This window comes from Heloderma suspectum, chromosome 4 (genome assembly GCF_057233095.1).
Source record: "Heloderma suspectum isolate Gila_16-S chromosome 4, 16-S_ref, whole genome shotgun sequence".
In the NCBI taxonomy this organism is placed as follows: Eukaryota; Metazoa; Chordata; class Lepidosauria; order Squamata; family Helodermatidae; genus Heloderma; species Heloderma suspectum.
The window spans coordinates 227,134,046-227,151,031 of record NC_139461.1 but is presented as its reverse complement, the minus strand read 5'-3'; the positions used below and the strand labels follow the sequence as shown (position 1 = coordinate 227,151,031).

The 16,986-nt window shown below is 44.0% G+C and overlaps 1 protein-coding gene across 2 annotated transcripts in view; it reads right to left on the bottom strand.

Annotated features, from left to right (window-relative positions):
• Positions 1–16,456, bottom strand: part of RAB3B (RAB3B, member RAS oncogene family) — a 92,816-nt gene extending 76,360 nt beyond the window's left edge. The window contains exons 1-2 of one of the 2 annotated variants that reach the window (XM_084848262.1): positions 16,284–16,456; positions 3,830–4,057 (exon numbers count right to left, since the gene is read on the bottom strand). In XM_084848262.1, coding sequence (XP_084704388.1) covers positions 3,830–4,057 — 228 coding nt within the window. In that variant the 5' untranslated portion in view covers positions 16,284–16,456. Of the gene's footprint in view, positions 1–3,829; positions 4,058–15,973; positions 16,175–16,283 lie in introns of those variants that run through there. The other variant, XM_084848261.1, reaches the window with a different exon arrangement.
• Between the last annotated feature and the right edge of the window lie 530 nt (positions 16,457–16,986).

The window sequence follows — 16,986 nt, the reverse complement described above, 5'->3', positions numbered from 1 at the left end:
TTCCTGATGTTTTTTCTTTGTGCAGCTGATAAACAATATTGAAACACAAATTTCTTTTGAAACTCCTCAGTTATTAAAATATATGTATTCATTGAAATAATTTGCATCCACCTTTCTACACCAATGTGAGACTACTCACAATAAAACAACTGAAAATCATAAGATACAAGATAAATTCCAAACAACAATAGAACATTAGAAAAGCAGCAGTAAAAACATAAAAAGTCCCTTTGCTCCAAAAGCAGTTCTAAAGGTACTACTGTTTAAAGAAAACAAATCTAACAGTGCAATTCTATGTATATCTACTCAGAAGTAAGTCCCACTGAGTTCAATAGGGCTTACTTCTAGGTAAATGGGCATAGGATTGCAGCCTCAGGCATGGCCAGGTTGGCTGGGAAAGATGGGGGTTTGTAGTCTGACACCTCCGGAGGGCACAAGGTTGGGGAAGTTTGGCCTAAAAGGAGAAGTCACACTTATATATAAGTGTGACTTCTCCTTTTAGGCACAAATCTCTTAGCTAACTAGAAAACAAAACTGAGTAGAAAGAAAAACAAAACAAAAATACCTAACATGAGGACTGCATGGTCTTTCACCTACTTTATTACAAATAACTTCACTAATCTTAAATAGATCCCATATATAATGTCATTTATCCCAAATATTTAAATTAGCACAGGTTTAGCGGGGGAAATGGAATGACGTGTCCATTGGGTTGTATCAGCGCAAGGCAGTGGCGCCTGGTGCCTATTGGGGCTGGTTTTATAAACATGTTTTGAAAAGAATCTCACAGTGACTGGATTAAGGCCTTTGAGTCATGTTTCTTGATTGATGTATTTCATTATACACATTTACATACCAGTTTCTACAAAGGTATCCAAACGGTGAACATACAATGTCATTGCCACTAAAATATAACAATAAAACACAACAATAAAACAACACAATAATAAATTATTACTAATTAGCAATAAAAACTATAATACTCTGCTGTGTCCTGCAGACTCTAGCTGGCTGGGACACACCTCAGGGAGAGCCTGTGTGAAGAGATGGGCCTTAAGAAGACGTCTAAGGGAGTAATCCTATGCATGTTTAGACAGAAGAAAGTCCCCATAGCTGGCTGGGGAATGCTGGGAGTTGTAAGACTGCGCATAGGACTGAGCCCTAAACAACAGTGTTAAAACTGTGGGTGCCTACCTAATGACAATTGGTAATGCGCTCCAGAGGGCAGGTGCTGCAACACTAAATGTCTGCTACAAGTACTCCTGAGGTGAACTTCAGGAGCGTGCAGCACACCAGAAGTGCTCCTTCTAAAGACTGCAGAGACCAGGCAAGGACATAAGTGGTGAGATGATCTCTAAATTAACCTGGTCCCAAGTTGTTTAGGCTTTATATGTTAACAATAACACCTTAAATTTGGCCTAGTAGCTTATGGGTAGCCAGTGCAATTCTTTTAGGTGTAACTAGGGAAGTCAGAGAAATCCACAGTGGATTCAAATGAGTTTGGATTTCTATGAATCCCACATTAGCACAAGTGGGATTCTTCTAAATTCTTCTACATCCCTTAAAAAAAAAAATTCTGTCAATGAGTGGACGACAGAATGAAAGACGCTCGACAATCTGCAAAATACAGATGGAACAGATTTAACAAAATTCATATATCCCTAGGTGTAATGTGCTGTTGGAAAGAGGCCATGGTTAGCAGCCTCACTGCTGCATTCTACCAGCTGCAGCTTCCAGACCTAGATCTGTGAAACAAATTCAACACCTTAAAAAATAAATTAATATCTATAACAGCCTGGAGTTGCTAAGAACTTGCATTAATTCTTTATTTAGAAATAACATTTAAACAAGCTGTTTAACACTAATGATGCTAAAAGAACAGTGCCTTATAGGTGTATTTGAAATCACTGTGATTTGTTTCTCCCGATTTTTTTTCTAGCACAATTTCTGCTTTCTGAAAACTTCAACTACACATGGCTTTAGTGGGAAAACCCATTAACTGGGTATGATGTATGGAAAGAAATAAGAACAAAAATGGAAAACCAGAATTACTTCTATTAATATAATGTTGTGGGACAAGTATTTTAAAGGTGCAGTCCTATGCGTGTTTAGACAGAAATAAGTTCTAGAGACTTTGCATTTCTGCAATTATCTGGAAGTATTTCTGTTGGAGACTTTGCATTTCTGCAATTAGCTGGAAGTAGAATTAAAATTGAAGTTCCACACAGCACTTGTCATAGCACTATATTACGCAGCAATGCCCTTCCCTGTGGGCAATGTCCTGCTATAATGTTTTGCACACAAATAAATCTTGTTTTGTAATGATCGCTAGTGACTTCAATTAAAAGTGCATTGTTTGCAGGTAAATGCCATTTCATTGCTTCCTGTTGCTCCCAGGATGAGTGATGGATATCCTGCTAATAGCCCCTTGAATAATACTCTGAATTGCCATGTCAGTTTTTCTTCCTGTGCTGCTGCTGGTGAGATTCATTACTGATTTCTTTACATTGGATTGGATCCAGGATCTGCCTTCTGTGGATGAAGGTCCCTTCACCTAATTTTGGAGAAAGCCCCCTCTCTCCCCACATCACAGCTCACCCCATTCTGCAGGGTTCTCTGACTCTCTGTATAGCATTTTCTGGGGGCTGGCTGCCCATAGCTGCCATGGACAGGAGGCAGTGACCAGCTCAGTTGCATGTGCCTAAATCTGGATCCAACCCATTTTTTGTTTCTTTTTAAAATAGAAAAAAATTGCCATTTCACTACACAATAAAGAAAAAATAGATAGGAAATCAGTAATTAAAGCCTCCTGTCACTGCTGGAACAGAAACTGACATGGGGCAATTCAGAGGCTATTCATTCATTGGCCCAGCTGGGATAAGCAGAAAGTAATGCAAAATGGGCTGTACCTTCAAAGATGAAATATTCATTTAAAGCACGGGTGCTAAATCTCTTTCATCCCAAGGGCCAAGTTCCATTTTGGAGAAGCTTTTGGGGGCCACATTCCAGTGATTGGCAGGGCCAAAGGGGCAGGTCCAAAACAACAAAACTACCAGCATATTTTAGCCTAAAGCTCTCACTGCCAGTAACTAAGCTTTAGGAAAGGCATTTCCACCTTTTAGAATGGGGAAAAACTGTGCAAAAGCTAGGAAACGATCAAACAATTGGGGAAAGGGGGTCAGGCCTGGGGAAAGGGGGGCATGGCCATATGGGGAACCCCAGAGGGCTGGATTTTGGCCCCAGGCAGGCTAGATTTGGCCCAGAGGCCTGAGGTTCAACATCCCTGGGTTAAAGGAACAGGAGCCCTACAAGTTTTAATAGTACTTTGCCTGTTCTCACCAGACAGGCTGATGCCACAACTGTACTCTGTTACAAAAACATCAGCATAAATCAGGTCTGAAAAAACACAGGAGGGCAACACAGAAAACACTGGAGTACAATGAACTGTCAACATCTTTGTCTGAATGCTTTGTAAAAAGAGAGTGACCAGAGATTGTCAGTTCAGAGGAAACAGCATGAAAGCATCCTGGAAGGATGATTTGAATCTGCATTCCTAGACGCAAGAAGAAACATATAGCAACAATGCTACCAGCAAACTTCAGTAGTCCATAAAGGGTAATGGCAATAGTTTCAGACACAGACTCTAAAACACTCAATGCTCAGTTTCTAAAGCCTCTGTTTTAGGAGATTAAAAATAAATAAATCTTCTGTTGAAACAAAATGCAAAAAAAACAGAAAGCCCTGTGAACTATAATCATGCAGTGTTCTAGGAATAATATTGGCCACTTAGTTCACAAGATAAATAATTGAGGAATCCTTGGGTACTTACCCAAATCTGCAGTTTTACCCGCTTGTCATTCCTGTAAACAGTTTTCACTTTGAAGTCAATTCCCACTGTGCTGACAAAGGCTGGAGTGAAAGTATCATCAGCATATCTGAATAGGAAGGACGTCTTGCCCACGCTGCTGTTGCCAATGATCAGGAGTTTGAACATATAATCAAAGTTCTGGTCAGAAGCATCCTTGTGTCCATATCTGGCATCTGTTACGGAAGCCATCTGAAAAAACAACAGCACCCATTTTCTCTCTAAGTGATTTATTTTAATCAAGGACAGAACATGCTCGTTGTGATCCCCTTTGATATGTTCCACCATCCCCAGTCCAGGGCTACCAAACAGGTGATCATCAACAGTATCAACATTAAACAAAAAACAAAGGCAGCTGTGTTGGCCATAAGAAAAATCCCAAAATCCATGTAGTGTAATACTTTTATTAGGCCAACTCAAAGATCTCAAAAAACTTGCAAGCTTTTGAGATCTTGAGATCTTTTCATCAGGCAAGATTTTACAAAAACCTTGATGGGGGGATGACTGGACGTTGTAGTCAGGATGCATGCGCAGTCAGAGTCTTAAGATGGTATTGAGGAGGAGGGTTTACAGGCATTCAAACTGGGCTCTGCCAGGTGATGTGATGGTTTCAGGTTTCCATGACCCTATGACTACCCGGAACAAGAAAGCAGCAGACAATTGTTGATCCTCTAGTTTTGAAAATATAAAAATCAGCTGTTACCTCAAAGCTGTTTCCATCCTGGGAGATCCAGACAAGTTTCTTGGTTGTTGGAAAACAGAAATAGAGTTCAACACCGACAGCACTATCTATTCAGTGTTGGGCTCACACCCCCAATCCAAGAGCTATATATATAACTAGGTACAGGAATCCAGCAATAGAAAATGCCTACTTGTTCACATGTGCAGGACCTGATCCAGAAGGAGATCTGCACATGGAAACTTGCTTCCATGTGCATAGCATCTTTGCTGGAGAGGGATATATGTGGATAAGATGAACTATTCATTTCTGTTTAGATTTATAAATAAAAGCCTTGTGTAGATAATCCTATAGGGTTGGGTCCAGAATCATGCTTAAAACAGACCCACTGAAATCAAGGAGACTTAATTTAGTTTAACTTAAGTCCCTTTGATTTTGATGGGTCTACTCTGAGTATGACTAAGACTGGATTCAACCATAGCTTCTTTCCAATATCATGTGCTGACTCAACCCTGGTCCAGATAAATTGAGAGTAGCTTTGAAATGGAGCTCACTCTTCTCTGTATGTGCCTTATTCACCCTGCCTCTAGGATTAATTATGAACAGCTAGGACATTTAAAGGATTATTAATCCTGACTACGTTAGATGCTAATATGGACTGAACAAACTGGGTTTCATTATTGGAATTCAGTGTCGTTGGCTAACGTTTTATGAAGGAGAAGGAAAAAAACATCCAACTTTGTGCCAAGACGAGATGGAGCCACCTGGCTTCCAGATTGTCTTAATTATTGTATTTTTTACTGAGCGGCAGCTAAAGTGATAAGGTCCCTACTCCTGTGTCAATCCTGAGTGCACAAGAAACGTAACTAGTAAGACTCTTTAAGAAGAGAAATCCTGTTCGTGTTTTATCATTCTGGTACTGCATTGTTACTATTACATTTTGAAAGAAATTCCAAGATATGGGTGGACTTCTCACTAATACAAGAAGAAAGAATCCCGAGTAAGATTTTGATAGTAGAGGCACAATAAAACTGACCTGTGGTAGACTAATTTAAGAAACCTTAGTGTGACTGAGGAAAATTTTTCCCATTCAAAGTAGTGCTGCCAATTACCTAGTCAATTTAAATCTGGCACTTAGTCTTGATTTGCTCCTTGTACATTTCCCCACTGGGAAATTTACTAGTTCTTGACAATATAGTGGCTTCCCATTTACCATGTGCAAAGTTTATTGCTCAAGCCCAGTGGAAGTCGCTTGCCCATCATCAGCGCCAAAACGAGATTTAACTGCCAGTCTGGTCAGCTTCTGTATATGGAATGGGAGGGGATGCCATCTTATCCTTTGCCTCAGGCATCAAATAGTCTGCATGGAATTCAGAATATGGAACAGTTTTGTTTTTGTTTTCTGAAATCACAGCTGCAGAGAAAAGCCTAAAAACCAAAACAGTTGCCTAGAAAATGACAGGTTGATAGAAGAATGCTATGGGTAGGATTTCATTCTGTGTATTCCCTAGTCCCTAATCCCAATTGTGTTGTAGTGTCCCTGTCAAAACATGTGCAGTTCCCAAGCAATGTTGGCCAGATGTTTATGTGGTTATTAGCTGGGCTTGCGTAAGTCAGTGAAGCCATAAGCTATGCTGTGCAGGGCCACCCAGGACGGGCAGGTCATGGTGGAGAGTTCTGACAAAATGTGGTCCACTGGAGAAGGAAATGACAATCCACTCCAGTATTCTTGCCAAGAAAACCCCATGGAACGTATCACAAAGCTAATGGGGTCATGAAGAGTCGGACACGACTTAACGACTGAACAATAAATCTTTGGATACTTATAACCCTCTTCCATTATTTAGGGAGAAGTTAGTGGCAGAGCCCCTTCTTTGCATGCAGGAGGTCCCAGGTAGATCCCCCGCATCTCTAGGTAGGGCAGAAAAATTCCTGCCTGAAACCTGGAGAGCCGCTGTCAGTCAATGTCAACAATACCGGGCTAGATGAACCAAGGATCTGAATCAGCTTAAGGCAGCTTCTTGTGTTCCTGAACCTGGGACCCTATGACTGACCTATGGCCCAATGTGAATATGTCATTGAGGAAGCAGCCACAAGCACCACAACGGTCCTTCATATAATGATCAAGCTCACCTATTAAGGATTCAGCCCACAGAGTGACCTCCCAATTACTGGCTAGTAGGGGCTGTATAATGAAACACACATCCTAGCTATATATACATATTTTTACAAAAACAACGATCAGAGACATAAACTACTGCTCAGACTGTTTTGTGGTACAACTGCGAGTCATAAGATGCATTATGCATTTGACATCTAGTATTTCAGTACAAGAGGGCAGCTAATATAAACAAATTACACCAAGGGTGCTGTCTCCGACATGTTAACACATTTCTCTTACAGAAAGCAAATAAAGCGCTTTTTCTCCCAACATCAGCCTAATCACACAGACACAAGAAGAGCAGCAGTAGAGAGGTCAGGGCTGAAGCGGAGCTGGAATAAAATGAAACCCATAAATCCCATTATGGCTTTGGTTAAATCTACTCATTGAGGCAATGCTCACTAACACAAAGGGGATGATTCACACAGAATGTACAGGAGGTAAACCATTTGTCACAAGCACAAATCCTGAATCGTGACCCACATTGTTTTGTCCTATGACTTGAGCATAGAGGCATGGGTTGCTACTAAAGAAAAGGAGATAGTTCTATGTCAGCATGCTACTGCAACCCACAACTTGATGCTCATTTATTTATTTATTGGTAATTTATTACAGACCCAAAAGCATTTTGAAACAAAGAGCTTCCAGCTTTGTTACAATCACCAGACAAACTTGATTACAAAATTGTAATCTCAATATCTGCCATTTATGGTAATTTAGTTTAAATCCTTATTATAAATTACTTTAGTCTAACAGCTTCTTGAAGACAAGCACTTGCACAAGGTCAGCTGAAGCACAAACATCTCTCCATCTAGGATAAGTAAATACTTCCTCTCAGTCATATCCATGACCAAGAGCTGCCAAATTGTTTTAAATCAAGATTTTAAGAAGTATAATTTCTTTGACCCACAGACATTTGTGGAGGGAAAAACAAGACAACTCCAAGATCTTACACGTGTCTCATGCCTGCCCAGGAACCACTGAAGGTGAATAGGCATATTGTGACTCTGAGGGTGCAATCCTATGCATGTTTAGAGAGAAAAAAGTCCTACAGCTCCCAGCATTCCCCAGCCAGAACTGCTGGCACTCCTGGGGCCTCAGTCTGCCCTTTCCATTTAGCCCCCAGTATAGCCCCTGCTTGTATGGACAGCCCTCTCTTTTATTATTCACTTTGGCAGCTTTCTCCTGTGCAACCTCAGAGACTGGAAGAGGGTTCTTTCATCTTCTCCCCCTCCCACTGTGAACAGTGACAGAGGATTTTCGGTCAGGATTTTCAGTCAGGATTTTCCCCTTATGCACCTCAGCTGCTAAGCCACATGTGGAAGCCAAGACCTGAGTAGGAGTGAGCACAGCAGATGAAATTCAAAAGGGAAGATGTGGGGGGAACGGGTCCATTCCACCAGCCCTGCTGACAGACTACTTTATTTTTCCTCTTCCCTACCCATCCCTTTTTCCTTGTGTGTCATGTCTTTTTAGATTGTGGGTCAGCAGGCAGGGATTGTTTTCTTTTACTGACTGCATGTCAGCCACCCTAGGAGCCTTTTTGGCTGAAGAACAGGTACTTAAAAATCAGTGGTGTTGTGGAGGCAGGGATGCAGCCCCAGCACTTTTCCATTAGCAGGGACTCTGATGTCATCTGCCACCCCCTTCAGAATTCCCTGTTCCCTCTGAGCTTAGCTGCGATCCTCGCTGTAGCTGTGGGGGGAATTAATTTTCCAAGCAACAATATATTGTTCCATGTTGGAATGCAAAGTATTTAGGATGACTTGGTCTGGAATGGGCAATTACGACCTATTCGCTTTACCAAAGACGTGCTCCTGGTGAAGATGAAAATGCCTAGAACTGGTTTGTTGATACAGTCAGGGCCAGAAATATTGGAACAAGGATAACTGTTTTGGCAGTTGGCCTCTGTACACCACCACATTGAAGTTAAAAGGAAACACACCCAGATGGGAGCAAAGTCAGGACTTTCAGCTGTAATTCAAGGGGTTTGACAAAAGTGGGGCACACTAACCATTCAGGAAGTACAGCCAGTGGCATACACCCCCCCCCCAATCATTAGTGGTTCATAAGTAATGGAACAAACCAACATCATTCCAAACTTAAGGATCACCTTTAATACCTGGATGAAAATCCTTTGCAGTCAATGACTGCCTGAAGTCTGGAACCCATGGACATGAGCAAATGCTGAGTTTCCTCCCTCGAGATGCTTTGCCAGGCCTTTGCTGCTGCTGCCTTCAGCTGCTGCTTGTTTGTGGGTCTTTCTGCCTTCAGTCATCTTCAGGAAGTGAAAAGCATGGTCTTTTGGGTTGAGATCAGGTGACTGACTTGGCCATTGAAGAACATCCCACTTCTTTGCCTGGAGAAACTCTGGGGTAGCTCTTGCTGTATGTTTTGGGTCATTATCCATCTGCAATATGAAGCGGCGTCCTATCAGTTTGGCAGCATTCAGCTGAATCTGAGCAGAAAGTATAGCCCTATACACTTCAGAATTCATCCTACTGCTTTTATCAGAACACAGGTCATCAATAAACACCAGTGACCCGGTTCCATTGGCAGCCATACATGCCCATGCCATAACACTGCCTCCACCATGTTTGACAGATAATGTGGTATGCTTTGGATCATGAGCTGTTCCTTTCCTTCTCCATACTTTTCTCTTCCCATCATTCTGGTACAAGTTAATCTTGGGTTCATCAGTCCAGAGAATCTTATTCCAGAACTGGGCAGGCTTTTTGAGGTGTTTGCTAGCAAAGGTTAATCTGGCCTTGCGGTTCTTGAGTGTTACCAATGGTTTGCACCTTGTTGTGAAGCCTCTGTATTTACATCCATAAAGCTGTCTCTTGACTGTAGATGTTGTCAGTGACATGCCTACCTCTGCAAGAGCGTTCTTGAGCTGGCTAGATGTTGTGAAAGGGTTCCTCTTCACCATGAGCAGCGTTCTGCGGTCATCTACTTTAGTTGTCTTCCATGGTCTTCCAGGCCTTTTGCTGTTGCTGAGCTTGCCAGTTAATTCCTTCTTTTTCAGGATGTTCCAAACTGTTGTATTGGCCACTCCCACTGTTTTTGCTATCTCTCTGATGGGTTTATTTTGTTTCCTCAGCCTAATGATGGCCTCCTTCACTCACATGGACACCTCTTTGGACCTCATGTTGGGAGTTCCAGTGAACAGCTGCCAAATGCAAATGTAACACTCAGAACCACCTCCAGGCCTTTTATCTGCTTGATTGGTCATGGGGTACCCAGGAAACAGGCCACATCTGGCCATGCAGCTGCTTGTCAGCCATTCGTTCCATTACTTATGAGCCACCAACAATGGGTGTGTGTGTATGCCACTGGCTGTCCTTCCCGAATGGTTAGTGCCCCACTTTTGTCAAACCCCTTGAATTACAGCTGAAAGTCCTGACTTCACTCCCATCTGGGTGTGTTTCCTTTCAACTTCAATGTGGTGGTGTACAGAGACCAACTGCCAAAACAGTTATCCTTGTTCCAATATTTCTGGCCCTAACTGTATGGATCGACACAGCTGCCTGAAATTTTTGGACTGCCCTTGGAGACTGTCATAATGAGCTCCTGCATTTCCAAATTTACCACTACACCACTGTGTGTGTGCACGCGCACGCAAGTAGTTCAATCCAGCTGGGTGTGTGGATGTTTCTGTTGGAGGGGGAGGGGGGAGATATAATGAAGGAGCTTAGGGAAGGTATAATGTTGGGCATAATGTTGGGGCACTAAGGGAGTGTGCAAGGGGGCTGTTTAAATGAGAAGGGATCTGTCCATGAGGGCTGAGTTATGGGGGTGAAGCTTCCACAGAGTATCATATTCTGAAAACCTAAAATGTTTGTGTTTGAGTGAGTGAGTGAGTGAAAAAGATTTTAACATCCCTGCATTATTTCTCAGACGTCCAGTTGAAATACCACTGCCTTACTCTCAACTGCACTGTTTTTGGATCCCAGTTGAAGGTTGTATATCTTACAAGGTTGTATAATCTTAGAAGGGGGTGTGGCTGTGAGGGGGCGCGGCTGTCACTGTCACAAAGGGACCCTGCACTTCTGAATTTGCCACTACACTGCTGTTAAAAATACTTTAAATAAATAAATAAATACACAAATCGATTCTACCAAAGCCAGTCAATGGTAAGCAATAATTGACCTTCACTGAACCAAGGGTGACAGGGCCAAACTAGACATGATATAAATCCATGCACAGGGTCTCCTGCAGTTTGTTACACTATTAATAGGAGGCATGGGCCCCTCTGATTTGGATCAGGACTGGGACGGGGAGAGTTAACCCTGTATAGTTTTCACAATTCCTAACCCCACCAAAGCTGGTATTTGTCTGATAGGTCAAAGCATACAGGTATCATATGCATGTTTTTGTCCTGATAAAGAATGCATAGATATGATATAACTCAAAATCAGTAAGGGGGGGCTAGTTGTGCCCCCCTGCTTCCTGCCTCGAGCTTCTTAAGACAGCTGCTTTGCTCCCCACTTCTGGGCACTCCATCTCTGCTTTCTCTATGCTTCTAGGATCCAAAGCAGACATGGGAGCAAAAGTGGTTGGGGAACTCCCCCCCCCCCCAAGACATCATTTTGGTGCTGTAAATATTTCATACATCCAACATCCTTGTAATGCACCCAGTACTACATACTATGCTCAGCAACATACTATGCTCAGCAATGCTCAGCATACTATGCTCAGCAATACTATGCTCAGCAATGAAAGCAGTACATGTCATGGGTATTTTTTAATTCTTGCGATCTGCTGACAGAAAAAAATGGATCAGATCCACACCTGCTGGTCCGTGAAGGGCTCCTTCTGTTCATGGAAATGACTCAGATTTAGCGGAGGCTCCTGCTACAGGAAGGCAGAGGAGGTGAAATTCACTGACTTCCCTTTCCCCCTGCAGCCCCCAGTGCCACCTCCCATGCTATTTCAGAGACTCCCCCAACTCTTTGGAGCAGATTTTGGTTGGGCGTAGGGGGCAGAAGGGTGAAGGGGAAAAGATCACCTCCCGACCCCACTTCTGCCTGTAGGTGGGAGGTCTGATTAGCGGTGTTCTTATCCAAGCAAATCTGGATCCAACCTAATATTGTTTATGAATGGAGTTGAAATGTACAACTGTTTGGTGTTATGAAATGTTCCAATTAGAAAGTGTTATAAATGTATGTGGTTGCATCTAGACCTTAAGGTCTATGCTTATATATTTATATAAAACATATGCAGACTGTAATACCATGGCATTCTTCTGAGCTGCCCAGCTTGGATAGGAGTGGGCGTGGGTGCTCGGTGTTATGGTGGCCTCAGTCCTTTCTGGAGGGACATGGTGCTGAGGGCGCTCCTGTTCTGCCTCATGGACATTGGCCTTTGGGGTACTTCAAGGTCCTATTTCTTCCCCTATGCTTTCCAACATCTACCTGAAGCTGCTGGGAGAAGTCAGCTGGAGGTTTGGGCTTAAGAGAGCCAATGTGGTTTTGGACTAGGACTCAGAAGACCTGGGTTATAGTCCCCACTCAGCCATGAGGCTCCCTGGGTGTCTTTGGGCCAGTCACTGACTCTCAGCCTAACCTACCTCACAGGGCTCTTGTGAGGATAAAATGGAGAGGAGGAGGATCATGTGTGCAGCCTTAAAACTCCTTGGAGGAAAGGCGGCATATAAATATCACAAATACATAAACAATAAGGTGTCATCAACTGCACACATCTCTTCCATCTAATCCCAGTCTGGAGGCAGTTTTGGATGGATGAGGGCAAACAAGCTGAACTTAATCCAGATAAGATGGAGGTACAGTGGGAGGGGAAACCTGCTGATCTGGATGGAAGTGTGTGGCCAGTGCTTAATGGGGTTGCCCTCCCCTGAAAGGACCAAGGTCACAGCTTGAGATCCTCCTCGATCTGGCATCATTCATGAAGTCAGTTGCCAGGAGTGCCTTTTATCAACTCTGGCTGATTTGCCAGCTGTGTTCCTATCTAGAGAAAGCAGGCCTTGCTACAGTCATTCATGCCCAGGTTATATTCACACTAGACTGCTGTTACGTGCTCTGTGTGGGGCTGCCTTTAAAGACAGTTGGAAGCTTACACTGATGCAGAATACAGCCACCCTGTTGCTTCTGGGGGCCAGGTGATCAGAGCATATAACACTGATCCTGCATTGGTTGCCAGTGGATTTCCAGCACAATTTAAAGTTTTGGTGATTACCTCTAAATCCCTAAATGGCTTTGGCCCCTGCTCAAGGGCCTGCTAGTAAGGTCTATCAGGTTGGTGGGCACAAGAAATAGGACTGTTTCTGTGGAGGCCTCATCAGTACGGGTAGTGTGCCTGGCTCTCTCATTGTGAATGATTAAATAAACCACAGTTAACAAATCAGGGGTTGTTTGTGAGTACACGGAAGTGAGCAAGCATGCTGGTTCCCATCCGCCCACCCATTTTCAATTTGCTAACACTCTAGCAAGGCCTGTTCCTGAGTTATTTGCCATGGCATTCAGACCTGGAACTCTGGGTTGAGGGAGAAATAACTCAGAGTTTTACGTCATCGTTTGTTGTTGGGTTAAATCTCTGGGTTGTTTGTCCCTCTACAATCCAGAGTTCCAGGTCTGGACATCGTGGCAAACAACCCACGTTGTCCAGACAACGATGTCCAGACAACCAGCCCCAAACAATGGGGCTGGTTTAGCAAAGCGGAAACAGGTAGGAGCCAGCATGCTTGCTTGCTCCCAATCACTCACAAACAACCATCCGAACCAGTTCATTGACTGCTTTTTGTTGTTGTTGTTCAGTCGTGTCCGACTCTTTGTGACCCCATGGACCATAGCACGCCAGGCCTTCCTGTCCTGCGCTCTCTCCCGGAGTGTGCTCAAGTTCATATTCATTGCATCGGTGATGCTATCTAGCCATCTCATCCTCTGCTGTCCCCTTCTCCTTTTGCCTTCAGTCTTTAAAACAATTCTAAAGACCTGGTTGTTTAAAGTGACTTTTGATGGATTAATCCGAGGCTGACTCATGCTTTTAAATGGTGATTTTAAACCGTTTCTACTATATTAAGTGCTGGCTTTTTGACTGAATTGTTTCATGATAGTTCTGATAGTAAATTTTTATTTTATTGTAATTTTTAACTATTTATTTTCTGAACTGCCTTGTGAGGGCTTTATAGCCCTAAAAGGCGGTATATAAATGCTACAATCAATCAATCAATCAATCAATCAATGCATTTTAAGTCTCTCTTGGCAGTTTGTTCTAATGCTCACATTTGGGGGAGATGGGTAGATTCAGACCTGCCATGTAGATCAGTCTATTAATATGGAGAGATGAGGTAGAGAAGGATTGAACTGCATGTGCAACTACCTCAAATAGTCTGTACAGGATAGCATCAGTTCAATTAAAATAGGCAGATAGGAACCCTTATGACAGATACAAATATCATACTTCGTTATTTGTTATAATTCCCCCCCTCTAATCCTGTTACATTTTTGAGGAAATTAAGGCAAATGGAGTGATGTTTTATAAAATAAGGTCAGCAGTGTGTAAAAAGGAGAGGCAAGGACAAAGATCTTCCTTCAACTTAAACATTTCGCTTATCTGTGATGTACCCTGATCATGTTCCCCCATATCTCCTGCCTGGGTACCTTATTATTAGCGGTTTCTTTCTTTCGCAATTCAGCTGTTTTGCAAAATTTCCCACAAAATTCCTGCTGTTTTTGTGTATCTCTGTGAACCGCTGTCACTCATTCACCAACCCTACATCTGAGAGACCAGGCTGCTCTGGAACCCAATGGCCACATCAGCCAAAGTCAATCCCCCCTCCCACTCTGCCCGTCTCCCAGTCTCACATCTCTCAGTGATGCTCAAAGGCTCTTTTCTCATTCCTCATTACCATCCCAAACCCTATCAAGAAATTTCAAATTCCACCACACCCATAGATATATACATTGCTTATTTCTATATACAGCAGCCTTCCCCAACCTGGCGCCCTCCATCAATCTGGGACAACAACTCCAATAATCCCCAGCCACCATACTGACTGGGGATGATGGGGTTTGTAGTCCTAGATTGATGGAGGGCGCCAGGTTGGGGAAGGCTGATACAGAGCCTAATATTAACAAATTCATGTCATTTGCATAATGGCCATCATCATCTGTTCTTAACACGTTATTTGGATTGTCTGGCTACCAGATTTTGTGTCAGCGTTTTGCAAAATCACTGACCCTTTCCCCCATCAGCTTATTCAAACTGTGCAAGTATGTCCTTTGTTTTAGGACACAGGAGCTCCACAAAATAGTCTTTCCAGCTCCAGACTGTTCCCTTAAAAAATTTTTTTAATATGGCAATCTTACTATGCACTATGGTAACCACTACCCTGGTAAAACAGCTCACATGTTTATCTTGAGATTAGTTTTGCATTAATATGGTTTAGCATACCCAGAATAGTTGTTGCTCTTTCCATTTGTGTTTTGCTAATATCATATGCACAGCAGATTAGACCGATAGTATTTATCTAGTATAAATGGAGTTAAAGATCTATACATTGTAACTGCTGTCTGATATGCCACAAATATTCTGTAAGAAGAGACTATGAAAAAACAAACAAGGCTCTATTCAAAACAATGGGAAGAGCATTGGATTTCAAATAACTTAATTTTTGTGTTTTTTAATTAAATCTGGAGTGAATCACTAATTCATTTTGAAAAATCAAGAACCAGCAAATAGCTACATGATCGGCAGATCTATACCTACTAACAGATTGCTATGAATAGTGATATATTTAGGCTGTATAATTCAAAACAGTCTATGCTAAAATTTAAAACATGACCTACTATGTTTGACTATTTGCTAGGAAACTGTACACTTTCCAGCCGGCAAGAGGATGCAAAAGGTAATGAAAGGTACTGGAAGTGGAAACCTACAATCTCTTGGCACGATCCTTCAGTAAGAAAGAGCCAGTCTTTTGTTGTTTGTCAGGCTGATAGTGGAAGAAATATCAGCCAATATTAATGGTCCCTTCTGGTGTGCTTTATTATTGCTGTGGGGTTACTAAGACAAGGAGAAAGACTGAAGAACCCTCTTAACTCCCATCGAGAGATCCCAACGCTTAATTTCTAAACAGAGGGGTCCCACCGCACACAAGCCTCTGGAAATCAGACATTTGCCTCGGAAAGATCTGCCCCAAATCTTACACAGGGGGAGGCGATTGGTAAGCGTTACAGAAAAGGCGCTCTGTATGTACTCAGAGGCACTGCTATCACAGCACAGCATCCAGCGTAGACTGCCTTACCTTAGCACTGAAAGCAGCTTCCGGAACTAAACGTTTAGCCCCGAGAGATCCTGCCCTCCGATGTCTTTCGTACAGCGGGCTTGAGAAAGGTTTCCCCGTTACCTCTCTCGCACAAGCGCTGGGAGATTGGCCTGGCCGTGCAAAGGATTCTTCGGCTTGGCGCTCCCAGCGACAGCCTCGAGGGTTCCGGGCTTGGCGAGATCCAGCCCCACCCCCGGTTGCGGCGGGGAGAGGGAGATGTGAAGCGCGCCGCTGCCCTGGGAGCGGGGAAAGTTGGGTGGGGACCACGCCTGTGCTCCCGCGCTCTTACCTGGGGCGCAGGTGATGCAGCCGCGAGGCGAGGGAGGCAGCCCAGACCGACGAGGCGGCGGCGCCGGGTGGAGGGTCTGCCGAACCCGAGCGAGGCTCCCCCTGGCTGCAGAGACCTCCGGGCGGAGGAGAGCGCGTGTCCGGCTTCGCGACACAGCCAGCGGCGATTCCGCCCGCCCGGCGCCCAGAGGATGGTCCTCGGGGCGGAGCTCTTCTTCAGACCTCCCGCCTCCTTTCGGACGGGGGGAATCAGCGACGCCTTTTGGGAGACGGAGCCCAGGGAGGCGATGCTGGGCCTGAGCCGCCCCCGGGGCCAAGCCACTGCTAGGGGCGGCCCGCTCTGCCAGTGGAGGCGGGTGGCTCCGATTTCGGTGAGGCTGGAATTCCATTCTGGGTTTCAGTCAGAACCAGCCAGAACCCTAATGGAGCTATCCAGGGGGCCAAACCCTATCCCAAAAGTAGGTGCAGCACCTTAGATAGCTCCTTCAGAGTTCTGGCTGGTTCCGACTGAAACCCAGAATGGAAGCACAGCCTCACCAAAATCGCACCCGCCTCCACTGCTCTCTCTTATAACGTCCTTCAATGTTCCATTTCCACCTTTCTCTCACACATCTCCAGGCCTGTAACCAGGGGTGGGCTAGGGGGCTGGGCTAGGGGGGTGGGCTAGGGTGGCCTGCCCCCCCTAAACTTTCTCTGCCCCCCCA